Source organism: Vicia villosa, linkage group LG1, assembly GCF_029867415.1.
Source record: "Vicia villosa cultivar HV-30 ecotype Madison, WI linkage group LG1, Vvil1.0, whole genome shotgun sequence".
Lineage (NCBI taxonomy): Eukaryota > Viridiplantae > Streptophyta > Magnoliopsida > Fabales > Fabaceae > Vicia > Vicia villosa.
In genome coordinates this window covers 209,091,033-209,104,004 of record NC_081180.1, presented here as the reverse complement: position 1 = coordinate 209,104,004, position 12,972 = coordinate 209,091,033, and the positions used below count along the sequence as shown (strand labels likewise).

The following is a 12,972-nucleotide window of genomic DNA, read 5'->3' as shown; positions in this document are numbered from 1 at the left end:
ACTAATTTTCTTCAAATCAATTTTCAAAAATATTATCTTCCATACCTAGCTACCAAGAACAATGACATATCTTACTATTATTTGTGTCATGATCTTGTGCGCATGTTCATACGCTGCCATGTCAAAAACATTGCATGAATCATCTGTTGTTGAAGCACACCAACAATGGATGATTAAATATGGACGCACATACACAAATAATTATGAGATGGAAAAACGTTTTCAAATATTTAAAGAAAATTTGGAATTCATAGAGAAGTTTAATAAAGTGGGTAATAAGAGTTATACACTTGGCTTAAATGAATTTTCTGATTTAACTAGCAAAGAGTTTATGGCTTTATATACTAGAAATAAAGTTCCAAGCCAACTTTTTTCCTCCAAAATGATATCAAATACAAAATTATTCAACGTGACTGATAAAGTTCCAACATATTTTGATTGGAGGCAACAAGGAGCGGTTACAGATGTTAAGAAACAAGGCACTTGCGGTAATTATAATGACTCTTTTGCTTAATGTTTTTAGTAATGCACATTTGTTTTTAATTAGTCATTGTAGTGTCGTTACAATTCTAAAAGATAAAATAAAGTCTTTTATAAAAATAAACAAATTTCTTAGAACTCCAAAAGCAAATGATTTTTTTATGAAATATGATTTTGTCAATTAAAGAAAACATAATATGATTAATTTAATCAATATGTTTTTGTTGTAGCATCTTGCTGGGCTTTTGCAGCAGTGGCCGCTGTAGAAGGTATTGTTAAAATCAAAACAGGCAATTTAGTTTCATTATCTGAGCAACAATTGGTAGATTGTGATTATAAGAGTAGAGGTTGCATTGATGGACATATGGAATATGGTTTCGAATATATAATACAAAACCATGGTATTGTTAAAGAAACTGATTATCCGTACCAAGAAAAAAAACAAACATGCCAAGTAAATGGTAACATACAACCAGCAGCTCAAATAAGTAACTGGAAATCTGTTACTTCCAATGATGAAGAACAATTACTCCAAGCTGTGGCACAACAACCGATAGGAGCTCTTATTGCAGTCGGTGAGGAATTTTATGCATACAAAGAAGGAATATATTCAGGACCATGTGGAAAATTTATTAACCATGCGTTACTTATAGTTGGTTACGGTGAAAGTGAAGGGAAGAAATATTGGTTGATTAAGAATTCATGGGGTACAGGATGGGGTGAGAATGGCTACATAAGGTTGCTAAGAGAAGGTGATGGAACTTCAGGTCATTGTGACATTGCTACGTATGTTGCTTACCCTGTTGTTTAATACTTTTTCAAATAAATATCATTGTTATTGTAACACCCATATATAAAAACATACATCAAAGCATATAATTATATATGAATCCAAGTATTTGGTACTGAAATACCAATAAGTTCCTAGTCAACACATTGTACATATTAATGCCCTAATACAAATATTCTACACAATGGCATAATACATACAAGATGTTCAAAATGAAAATACTAAGAACTAGAGCAAACAATGATCTCAAAAGAACTCCACAATCGGAAGCTTCGCCATATCCAAAAGAAGCATAAGAAATAAGGAAATCAAACTGCTTTCTCCTTACCCTTCGCGGAACCTGTAGTACCTGAAATCAATATATAATGGGGGTGAGATACAAAATCTCAGTGAGTTCCCTATCCTATGGATCCTCTCGGCTTTACAAGGTTCTAGCCTATAAGTCTCAAGTCATAAAAGGAACTAGACCTTGAGTTCACACACTAACATTATATGGAATCATATATAGAGTTAAACAGCTCAAACACAATATTACAAATCGGAAAACCGTTACCAAGGTATCCCTCTATTCCCGTCCCCTTCTACGTCTAGGAGGTGGCACGAGTCATGGATCCTTTGGGAAATCTTGACATACGAAATGGATTCGGATTCATGAGCCTTCCCCCATGAATCGTCACTTCACATGGCCCGTACACCATCACAAGTCTCTACCCTTAGGTTCCATTCGTACACAAAAGCGGGAATCAAACCTGCCAAGATTATTAGTGCCTCTCTGCACAGTGCCTCTATGCACATAGAATGCCTATTAGCATTCAAAAGAAAAGAAATAAACAAAAACAATGGTTCCGATTAGTACATCATACAATGGTGATCGCTCACGCAAACCACTAAGCCTGTTAGCCTTTCCTCAGAAAATTCAAGTACACGTATGTTCCATATAATGTCTCATCCTAGGTTTTCCTTGTTAAGTTACATATACCTAACAAATCCTAGTTTTCCTCACTTATCCGTTATTCATATACAATGAAGTTATTCAACCCTCTTTGATATAATGTATATATAACAAAGGCATACCAATCCACCTGCAATAGGACTCAACCAAAAGATTAACACTATTTCTATAACAATGGCAATTTATCACAATTATAGAGTACATATTCGTCATACCAAAGGCATACCGTCCACATGGTTCCGAATGATAAATAACCCAAGTAATCAAGCAAATCGACTCTCGATTAAATAATTCTCCTTTGATCCCAAAACCTACACTACTAGAAAGTACACGCTTCTAGCTTCCTACCACTTCGAACGGTGATTAAAACCGAGTTACGGTTCAAAAGTTATGGTCGAAACAGTTTTATGTTATTACACTAAATAATTTGTTAAGAAAGCTTCAGTTCGCGCCGCGCAACAGCTAGGTCGCGCCGCGAACCGTCTGGCAGTAGCCAACTCTCATAATCTTCAACAGCGTTCGCGCCGCTAACAAATGTTCGCGCCGCCAACCTCTGGCAGTAGCAAACCTCACCAAAATCTCATGGTATTCGCGTCGCGAACCCTTGTACGCGCCGCGTACTGATGGCAGAATCAAAACCTCTAAAAAACCTGCATAGTTCGCGCCGCGCAGCCTTGTTAGCGCCGCGAAGCGCGCGAGAACAGAATTCTTAGCTCTGGTTTTTGATTTAACAAGGACTAAAACCAACCATCTCCATACTCAAACCTGTTCCAGATCCATACTAAAGCATAGAACAACATATACGATATATATTCAGGATCCATCATTAGCCACAAGCATCTATTTCATAGTTTGAACTAAAACCCTAAGATTTCTACCAAAACCCCCAAATCTCAAACTTATGATTTCTCATCCATAAACAATTCTATAAGTTTCTAACTAGAACCCACCTCGATTATGAGTCGTTGATGTCGAAGATGAGTCGATTCGGCAGAGAAATGATGAAGATCCAAGCTTTTTCCTCTTTTCTCCTCTTGCTCTTCCTTCTCTCTACTTCTTCTCTCTATCTTTCTCTTCTTGTTGAAAAATGAAGAAGAAAAGCAAAAGGAAAAGATATAAGAAAATATCTTAAGTTACACTACTAACTCAAATGTCCAAAAGTATCTCTAATGTACCAATTAATAAAACCTCAGTGTCAGCTGATAACATTAGAGCACTTAATTTAATACGGGGTATTACATCCTCCCCCCTTAAATAGAAATTCGTCCTCGAATTTAAGAATTACCTGAAAAGTTGAGGGTAAGCATCCCGCATTTCCGATTCAAGCTCCCATGTAGCATCACCCGGATGTGTCACATCCCACTGAACCTTGACAAGAGGAATCTCCTTGTTTCGTAACACTTTAGTCTCTCTTCCCACGATGCGGCTCGGTAATGGTTCAAAAGTCAAATCTGATTCTATCTCAATTGCATCTGGTAACACCGGCTGAAGAGGATCGAGAATAAACTTCCGTAGTTGAGACACGTGAAAAACATCATGCATTTCTGATATAGAAGGTGGTAAGGCTAAACGGTAAGCTACTTCACCAATCCTTTCTAGAATCTCATATGGTCCCACGTATCTCGGACTTAACTTCCTCGACTTAAACGGTCCTTTCAACCTCAATCTCGGAGTAACCTTCAAGAATACGTGGTCACCTTCCATAAACTCCAAAGGCCTCCTACGGTTATCCGCATAACTCTTCTGACGATCTTGTGCCTGCTTAACCTTATCACGAATCATTCTAATCTTGTCCGTGGTTTCTTGAATAATTTCGGGTCCCAAAATTCTATCATCACCAACTTCTGACCAACACAAAGGCGTTCTACATTTTCTCCCATACAATGCCTCGTAAGGTGCCATACCGATACTTGCGTGATAACTGTTATTGTATGCAAATTCAATCAATGGTAAAAGCTCCTTCCAATTTCCTCTACTTTTAAGCACACAAGCTCTTAACATATCTTCCAAGGTTTGTATCATTCGCTCCGTTTGACCATCTGTTTGAGGGTGGTTCGACGTGCTCAAACACAATTTAGATCCCATCGCTTGCTGAAAAGTTCTCCAAAACCTCGAAGTGAACTTTGGATCTCTATCCGACACAATACTAGAGGGTATACCGTGCAACTTCACAGTTTCTGAAATAAATAACCGTGCAAGATGACTTGCCTTGTAAGTAGTCTTCACGGCTATGAAATGTGCAGATTTCGTTAACCGATCTACAATCACCCAAATAGAATCATATCCACCTTGAGTACGAGGTAAACTAACTGCAAAATCCATTGAAATACTATCCCACTTCCATATTGGAATCTGTCATACCCTAATTTTTGACCCCCCTGAGATGACATATCTTCAGGATTTTCATCAGGCCAAAGCAAGTACCCAGAGCAGTCACTTCTTCATCTGGCATTTAATCAAGGATGTTCAAAAACAAGAAAACTCAGGCAAAGGATCAATCAATAGAAGGATTGGTCTCTAACACAATCATAGGACTCAAAAGCTTCACTTTTATATTCACCTATGATTGATTAGACACCCAGTCATCTGAGTACAGGTTTACTCAGGTCACCAGACTAGGGTTTTTGAGCCTATCAAGGACTGAAATCAGGGATCACCTTTGGGAAACCCTAAAAAGCTCCAGGACATCTATTAAAGACTTCAATCATCTTAAAATGATCCATACAATAAGATCCACTGGACATCACACCTCAATTCAAGATCCACAGTCACCAATTTCATCTGGTCGATAATTAGGGTTTTTAACCTAATTCATCTGGATAGTTGACTTTTAATCAGGGCATGGATCCAAAACTCAAGACATGATTCAAGAACCTCTACTACCTCAATATAACCCATTTACATCACTCATTTGAGGAGAAGATCTTAATTCCACACAAAAGTCCAAAATCTCACTTTATTTGGAAAAAGTCAACTGTATGGGATCACCTTTGACTTTTAAGATTTTTAGTCAAACCATGACTTTCAAAGATCAATATCATCAATATATGGATATTAAAGTCATTTGACCAAAGAAATTCAAAAGGAATCATCAAGGAGCGAAAAGTCGGGAATTAGGGTTTTTGAGGGCATTGTGGGAACTCAAAATTTCACCTACACAACTCAAAAAACTTCCGACATGAAAGTTGTAGATCTTGCAAAATAAAACAACATCTTACATAGGAACTTTTTTCAAAAGATCAACCATTTAAGAGATTTGGAATTTTCAAGCTTTAGGTTATAAAAACTTAGAAATTTTTCTAAGTGTTTTTAACCTAGTTTTCATCCAACTTTGGGCTCATTTTTCACAATTTTCCCAAATGATTCTGAAGAAACCCCAAACTAATGATTTGAATTAGATGTTTAGGGCTTTCCAAATTGTGCTCAACCTTCTCCAAATTCATTTTGAGCTAAGAGTTATGCTTGTTCAAAGTTGGCACCATGAAGTAAAATTATAGGTCATGCATCATTTTTGAACTTTGCAATTTTGTGCACATGACCTCACTTACGGATGCTACACGACCCATAACACATCTGAAAACATGCCATGCATTCATTTCCACCATGACATGAGAATTGAGGAAGATTCCCAAAACAAGAACATGTGATTATGTAATGATTACATTTGGGAATTTATGGCAAATGTATGAATCACCCAAGGAATCTTCTCACCAACCAATTAGAGCTCACTCTGCATCAGAAATGTTCCCTAAGATCAGATAGGATCAATGGATGGGGGGCTGGCTCGAAATTGCAATGATCACTCTTGGATATTCCTTGAAATTTCTTCATGGCTAAGAAACCAAACTCACTTCACTAAGCAAGCTCACTATACACAATTGCTCTGAATCAATTGCCTATAAATAGAGGGCTCTTTCTCATTCAGAAAACACACCAAAGCAACCATATTCCTTGCTTTCTCTTTCTCTCCTCTTGCTTATTGGTTTTTCAAAGTTCTTTGGCAAGAAGAATCGTTTTCTTCAAACCAGAGCTTATCTTTGGAAAGTAAGCATTCTAACATCTCAAAGGGGTTCATTTGAGGTGATCCAAGCACCTGGATCACTTCTGTAAGGGGAGGAACACCATTGTTGCTTTCACTTTGGAGCACTTGCAGTTGGAGGACCACAGAGCAATTCAGAAGGTTTCCAACAAAGCCAAGCATCCAGACGTGTTCCTCAGATCATAGTGAAGCTGTTCAGATGGCTGCAGCTCATCTGTAACTCAAGATTCATCACTCTCCATGTCCACTTGAAGCTCAAATCGAGAGAGGTCCATTGAGCAATTCAGGAGAATTGAAGTTACAATAAGCATTCAGTTAGCATCACTGAGTCCTAAGGAAGCTTTTGGGATCATTCATACAAGCCCAGTTGCTCTCTATCATCCTCACGACCTCCATTTTCAGAGGTAAGTTTCTGAACTCTATCTCTTTAATTTAAGTACTCTTTGTGATAAAGCTCGATTCTATCTTGTTCAGCATCATCAGAGGATTGAAAACCCTCTATCATCATTCATTTATTCATATTGTTTGTCATTTAATTTCAAATTTAGGGTTCATGTGTTCTTAGAGTTTTCTGAGAAATTAGGTAGCTATAGTTAATATAAATAAATATTAGTTACATATCTGGAATCGTGAGTGAATTTAGAGCAAGTTTGGTCTTTACATCTTTGCAAATGGTTGAGAGTTGAGAGAGTTCAGAATTTCAAAAATCTGAAAGCTTGAGGTTGAAGATGACAATGGTGGTGGCGCGCAAAATTCAAATTCAAGGCTAAAGTTTATTTTATATTGAATGGTAGTTGTTTCATAAATGACTAAAACGTGATAGCCCAGTGGTAAAGAGTGTTTGTGTGTTGCGCGTGCCCAAGGTCTGGGGTTCGAATCCCCCTCGCCCCAGACCTTTTGATTTTATTTTCTTTTTTTGCTTCTATACACTTGAATAACATATGTATTGCAACGAAACCATTACATTGTCACCAAGCGCGCGTTGGCTCAGTGGTGTTGTTTTGGGACTGGTAACATAAAGAGCGTGGGTTCAAACCATGGTGAGACCAAAACATTATTTTTACCACTAATTTCCTTCATTTTTCTCACAACTTCACACAATTAATTCACCTATCAAATTAAATCATTTTCACTTCATTTTTCACACACTTGTTATTTAATATACATATTTCATGAATAATCAAAAAATCATAAAAAATATTATTTATTTCATATATTTTAATTAGGTTTAAAATAGTATGTTTTAAGTGTTTTCTTAAATACTTTAAAAATATATATTTTCATGATAAAACCCTAATCATTTAGGTCTTAATTAGGTATAGATTTTATCTTTACCTTGATTAAGTTGACTTTTGTCAATTTGCAAAACTGTTTTCAATCTCCGATTAAACGGATGATTAAGGTTTTCAAACAACAAAACCTTATATCATTTCAATCATTTTCAACTGTTTCTCATAAACAGTAAATCATTTTTAAGTGGGCCTCTAATAGAGTGTAAGTCCCAACACCTTTTTCTTTTCATAGTTTGTTTTCAAAAACTGTATTTACAAAATCTTCTTTCTGTTTTCAAAACATTCTTCTGGTATTTGAAGGGCATTATTCCCGGTGAAACTCTTCAGATACCTATGTGACCTTTGTCCATCTCCACTTCTTCTGTTTTCAAAACCTTTAACTGTTTATAATAAATATTCAACTGTTATCAAAACAACAAAAATTACTGGTAAGGCTTTGTACATACTTCTTCAAAGGCCTCCACTCCATCCAGGTTATGCTTTACAAGCTTTCAATTTACAGTCTTTATTTAAATTACTGTCAAATATAAACTGTGCATATATTTGTTTAGAACTACGTCTGAGTGTAAGCCTTAGGACAGTTAAGCTATATATATATTATAGGAATATGACCTAGGATTGAGAATGTCTTCCCGGTGAAGGCTCTTTCCTAATTAGAGATCTGTAGTTCAAACCCCCAAGATGAATTATTCCCGGTGAAACATCTTGGCAAAAACCTTAGAATCCAAAAAAATAGGACACATCCACCCAAAAGAGGAATTATTCCCGGTGAAACCTCTTACACATTTGCTTAAAGCCAAAATAAGTTCAAAACTACATAGCTTTCTCTTGTGCTATAACAAGGACCCTCGATGACCCTCGATTAGCCTCCTCTTGGGCTTTGTACAAGGACCCACAGGCTTCTTAAAAGCATTTCCAGCTTCCTCTTGAGCTTGTATACAAGGACCCACCAGGTTTCTTATAAACATAGGAACAGGTCTTTAGTCACCTTTTAACATACCCTGGTGAGTTTTCTTCCAATTTAAACCAGACTTTAAACAAGCTAAGTTTGTCTCAATTTTACATTGAGTACACCTTTTGGAATGAGAGACATGGACAGTCTCTGTCACCCTTATCTTCATAAATTTTCCTTAGCAGAGTCTAGGATCCATGTTTGCTTATCCTCAGCAAGAGTCAGCCTTCATCTTGGGCTTTAAACAAGAAGTCTCCACTAGATAATCTTTCTGCCAATCATTTTAACAAAAACCCCTGGAAAGGGTTAGCCTCCAAAATCACTTCTTCAAAAACCAAAGATTCATTTCTCTTAGGAGATAGTTTCCCCAAAAGAGTCAAAACCCCTGGAAAGGGTTAGCCTCCAAAGTCAATTAATAAAAACCTGTTTAAAAGAATAAAACCCCTGGAAAGGGTTAGCTTCCAAAAATCATTCTTTTAAAAAGATAAACTCACCAGCTGAGACAAAATCCCTGGAAAGGGTTAGCTTCCCAAAAAAAATCAGTCTTTTAATAAATAAATCTTTCAGTAGAGTCAAAATCCAACAAAAATAGTTAGCCTCAACCTTGGGTTTCATACAAGGCACCAAAACAATAAAACTCCCCTGTTAATAGTCAGCCTCAACCTTGGGCATTGTACAAGGCAGATAATAGAGTCTCCCCAGTGAGTCCTTCATCATTCAGGTAGCCACAACCTTGGACTTTGTACAAGGCAGATAAACCATATTTCATGTGTCAAAGATTCCTAACATCTAGGATCTTTTCCCTATTAGAGTCATTCATACTCAGTCAGCCACAACCTTGGGCTTTGTACAAGGCAGAAAATAATATTTTTTCTAGCTAGAGTCAGCCTCAATTCTGGGCCTTGTACAGAATACAAAAATTCCTTGTAATTAACCCCCAGTGGAGTCATCTCCCAGAGTCAATAAATAATACATTAATCAAAAAGCCTCAAGCTTGGGCCTCATACAAGCCAGTTAAAAAAATCAAATCTTTTATACAGTAGATAGACATAGCTTATCTCTATAGAGAGATCTTTCCTCTATCTCACCACATTCAAACAAACAAACATTACATTTCATTTTAATCAAGTCTCCCATTTAGGATTTTGAAAGGCATGAGCTGGCAGTAAAACCCAGACATGTGGTAACTTTCCCTAATTTGGATGAGCATCTTTCTTTCATTTAAGAGGCATTTGACTGGTATACTTGCACATACACAAGTAAGGTCCCCCTCTTGAATGAAATGAATTTAGTTATTCTGTCACTCTTTTAATGTTTGTGGTGGAATAGTAGAAATACCTCTCTATAAAGATGACTTCATGTCTCTTTACCGTAAACAGAGATTTAATTCAAGCTTCAACCTTGAGCTTCAAGCAAGGCACCCAAAAATAATTAATAATTAATTAGTTCCCCGTACTACATTAAGCTCTGACTTCCATTAGGGATATGTAGGCATGAGGTTCACAAGGAATCTCAGCGAGCTAATAAAATACCAAAAATAGTCAGTCAGTCTGTCTGTCTTTCTTTTATTCAATTCAATTCCTTCTCCTAATACAAAGGAGAAACTTTCCCAATAATCATTAGCAGCACAAACACATTTAGACACAGAGAAGGTTCCTGTAGAGTACTACAGATATGTAGGGTGTTTAAACACTTCCCTATGTATAACCGACCCCCCGGACTCCAGAATTTCTAGTCTAGGTGAATCCCCACACTTAGCAAACTCCTAGGGTTTAGTTGAGATCTTTTTTTCCCTTTCCTACTTGTAGGACAATAAGAAAGTTCGTGTGATGTCGTAGGAAGAACTGAAACAAAATTCATCCCACCACGGGCGCATTCTCCTTCCAAATTTCGCGTGAAGGGTCTAGCGTGCCGTCCTCCCAAGTGAAACGGGGAGGTAAAAAAAACGACAACCACAGAAAAATGGCGACTCTGCTGGGGATATAAGTGTTAAAAACCTTGGTTTTTCATCCAAACCAATGGTTGACCTATTGCTGGTCCAGCCCCAATGAGAAATTAGGGATGCCAAATTTCCCCTCAAACAAGAGAGGTCCTGCCTAACCTCTGTGTCATTTCATGTGTTTGCTGCATTTATATTTGTTTATTTTGTTTATTCTGTATCGGGAAAGGGCTTGATTCCCCCTTGTGGTGAGAAATCCTATACCCGGATTTGAGTGCAACATAAGATAGGATGGAGGATGTCTTCTCGGTGAAGACCCTCTAATCTTGGTTCACAATTCTACTCTTGGGATTTGCCTGGCTGGTTGTGATTATATGGGCCAATGCATTCCGAGACTGATTTGTACCAGGAGGACCTAGAAACCCATTAACCCCAGTTAAAGCCTTTTGTTAGGACGTAGAGCGGTGATTACGAAAGTAATTGTCACGCAGATACTACACTTAGAGAAAACTCTCTTATAGATACCAATCAACGTATCTTTAAGGTTGAGCAAAAACTCTGAGACCCCTAGAACCCGTTCTACAGGTACAAAAATCCTTATCCTTAGTTTACCATTGGGGCGAGGTTTGCGTTTTGACTTCATGACCACTATACCCTTCAACGCCATGTTTGTTTAAAACTCTTGTGTGTGCATTCATGCATTCATGCATCATTCATCATAATAATTAAAACAAAAAAAAAGAGTCTTTTTCGAGTCGTTTTTCAAGAAAACTAAATAACGAACGTCTTGAACTTCATAGAAAGAGAGAAACGGAGAAAGGACTTAAGGATCTCTACCATGGATTACGGAAGAAAGAGAGCTAGGAAATACACCTTCAAGATTCCCCAGGTTGAGGAACTGGGAAAGCTCGGAAAACTGGTGGTCAACCCCCAGGCTTTCAAGGAGAAGTATGGAAAACTTCTGCCTTATCTCAATACCAACATTGTGGATGGGATCCTTCCCACCTTGGTACAATTTTACGATCCAACGTATCACTGCTCCACCTTTCCAGATTATCAGCTCATGCCTACGTTGGAGGAGTACTCTCGTCTGATTGGAATACCCGTGTACGCGCAAGATCCGTACTCCGGTTTGGAAAAGAATCCTGATGACATTATCATTGCTGCAACTACTCCTTTGAACGTAGTCGACATTAGAACTCATATGGTGAGTAGAGGAGGAATTCAAGGATTGCCTTCCAAATTCCTGTTTGATCAAGCTCGGTACTTCGTCAGCATCCAAGATATGAGCGCTTTTGAGGAAATCTTGGCTTTGCTTATCTACGGATTGTTTTGGTTCCCTAACATTAACGATTTCGTCGACATGAACGCAATTAAGATCTTCTTAATTGGAAATCCAGTTCCAACCGTGCTTGCGGATGCTTATCACTCTGTGCATTCAAGAAACCTGCAGCGAGGAGGATTAATCACATGCTGCATACCGTTGTTATACGAATGGTTCGTTTCGCACCTGCCGAAGTCTAGCACTTTCTGGAGCGTGAGGGATGGCCTTTACTGGTCACAGAAAATCATGTCCCTCACTCATACGGACATTGAGTGGTGTAGTCCTGACAACAACGAAACCAAGATCATCTTCAGTTGCGGAAGTTTTCCCAACATACCCCTTATTGGAACTAAGGGAGGAATCAGTTACAATCCAGCTTTAGCCCGTCGTCAATACGTCTATCCCATGAAAAATATACCAAGTAACATCCAATTGGAGGGTCTGTTCTTCAAAAACATCGACGATCATGGCAACATGCTGAAGAAGGAAATTGTCCAAGCCTGGCGTCTTGTTCACAGCAAAGGGAGAAGGTTGTTAGGAAAACATCTTTGCATCTCCCTAGATCCTTACCTTCAATGGGTACGCGTCAGAGCATTCAAGCTCAGGATGCCATATCAGCATCAAGAGGAGTTACTTGAAGTGCTCGATCGACAAGTGACACAAACGTCACTTTCTCATCATATCCCTCCTGCTTCCTGGATCATCGATCAGCTCACATCAGAGAATGCTCAGCTCAAGAAACAGAAGAAAATGTTTGAACGTGAAGTCGGCTCTTCGTCAAAATTTTAGAGTCCTTTCTCTCAGTTTCTCTGTATTTCTTTTTCAAAGTGTGTAAAAACGGCGTTTTCGCTTAATTAATAAAAGTTTGATGTTTCATAACGTAATTATGGTGTTTCCTTGAAAAATATTAACTTAATTGCATATCATGCATCACTTTAGTCGTACGCACTGACACGAGAATTGTCGCGGATCTAATAGTCACTTTCCTTTCTCCAGAAAGAGAGGAGGAGAAGGAGGTGAACCAAGATTTTCAAGCTGTCTCATCCATACAACACTCGTTCAAGTCGCAAGAAAAGAATGGAAGACTTTGAGCAAGAGAATGAAGAACTCAGAGAAGAGATTAATACTCTCAAAGGTACTGTTGAAAGGCTCAATAGTATGGTAGAAGCCCTGGTAGTTGCGCAGAATCGACCGACGCCAGAAG

General features: G+C 38.0%; 1 protein-coding gene across 1 annotated transcript; it reads left to right on the top strand.

The window, feature by feature from the left end:
* The first annotated feature begins 784 nt into the window (after window positions 1-784).
* On the top strand, window positions 785-1,365 carry LOC131622221 (ananain-like). Its single transcript, XM_058893249.1, has one exon. It carries the CDS (start codon window positions 845-847, stop codon window positions 1,289-1,291), a length of 447 nt encoding a protein of 148 aa, XP_058749232.1. The 5' UTR covers window positions 785-844; the 3' UTR covers window positions 1,292-1,365.
* Window positions 1,366-12,972: the final 11,607 nt, after the last annotated feature.

Bases quoted from the DNA above. Each gene is read 5' to 3' on its own strand.
- LOC131622221 (XM_058893249.1), top strand. From the start codon at position 845: ATGGAATATGGTTTCGAATATATAATACAAAACCATGGTATTGTTAAA.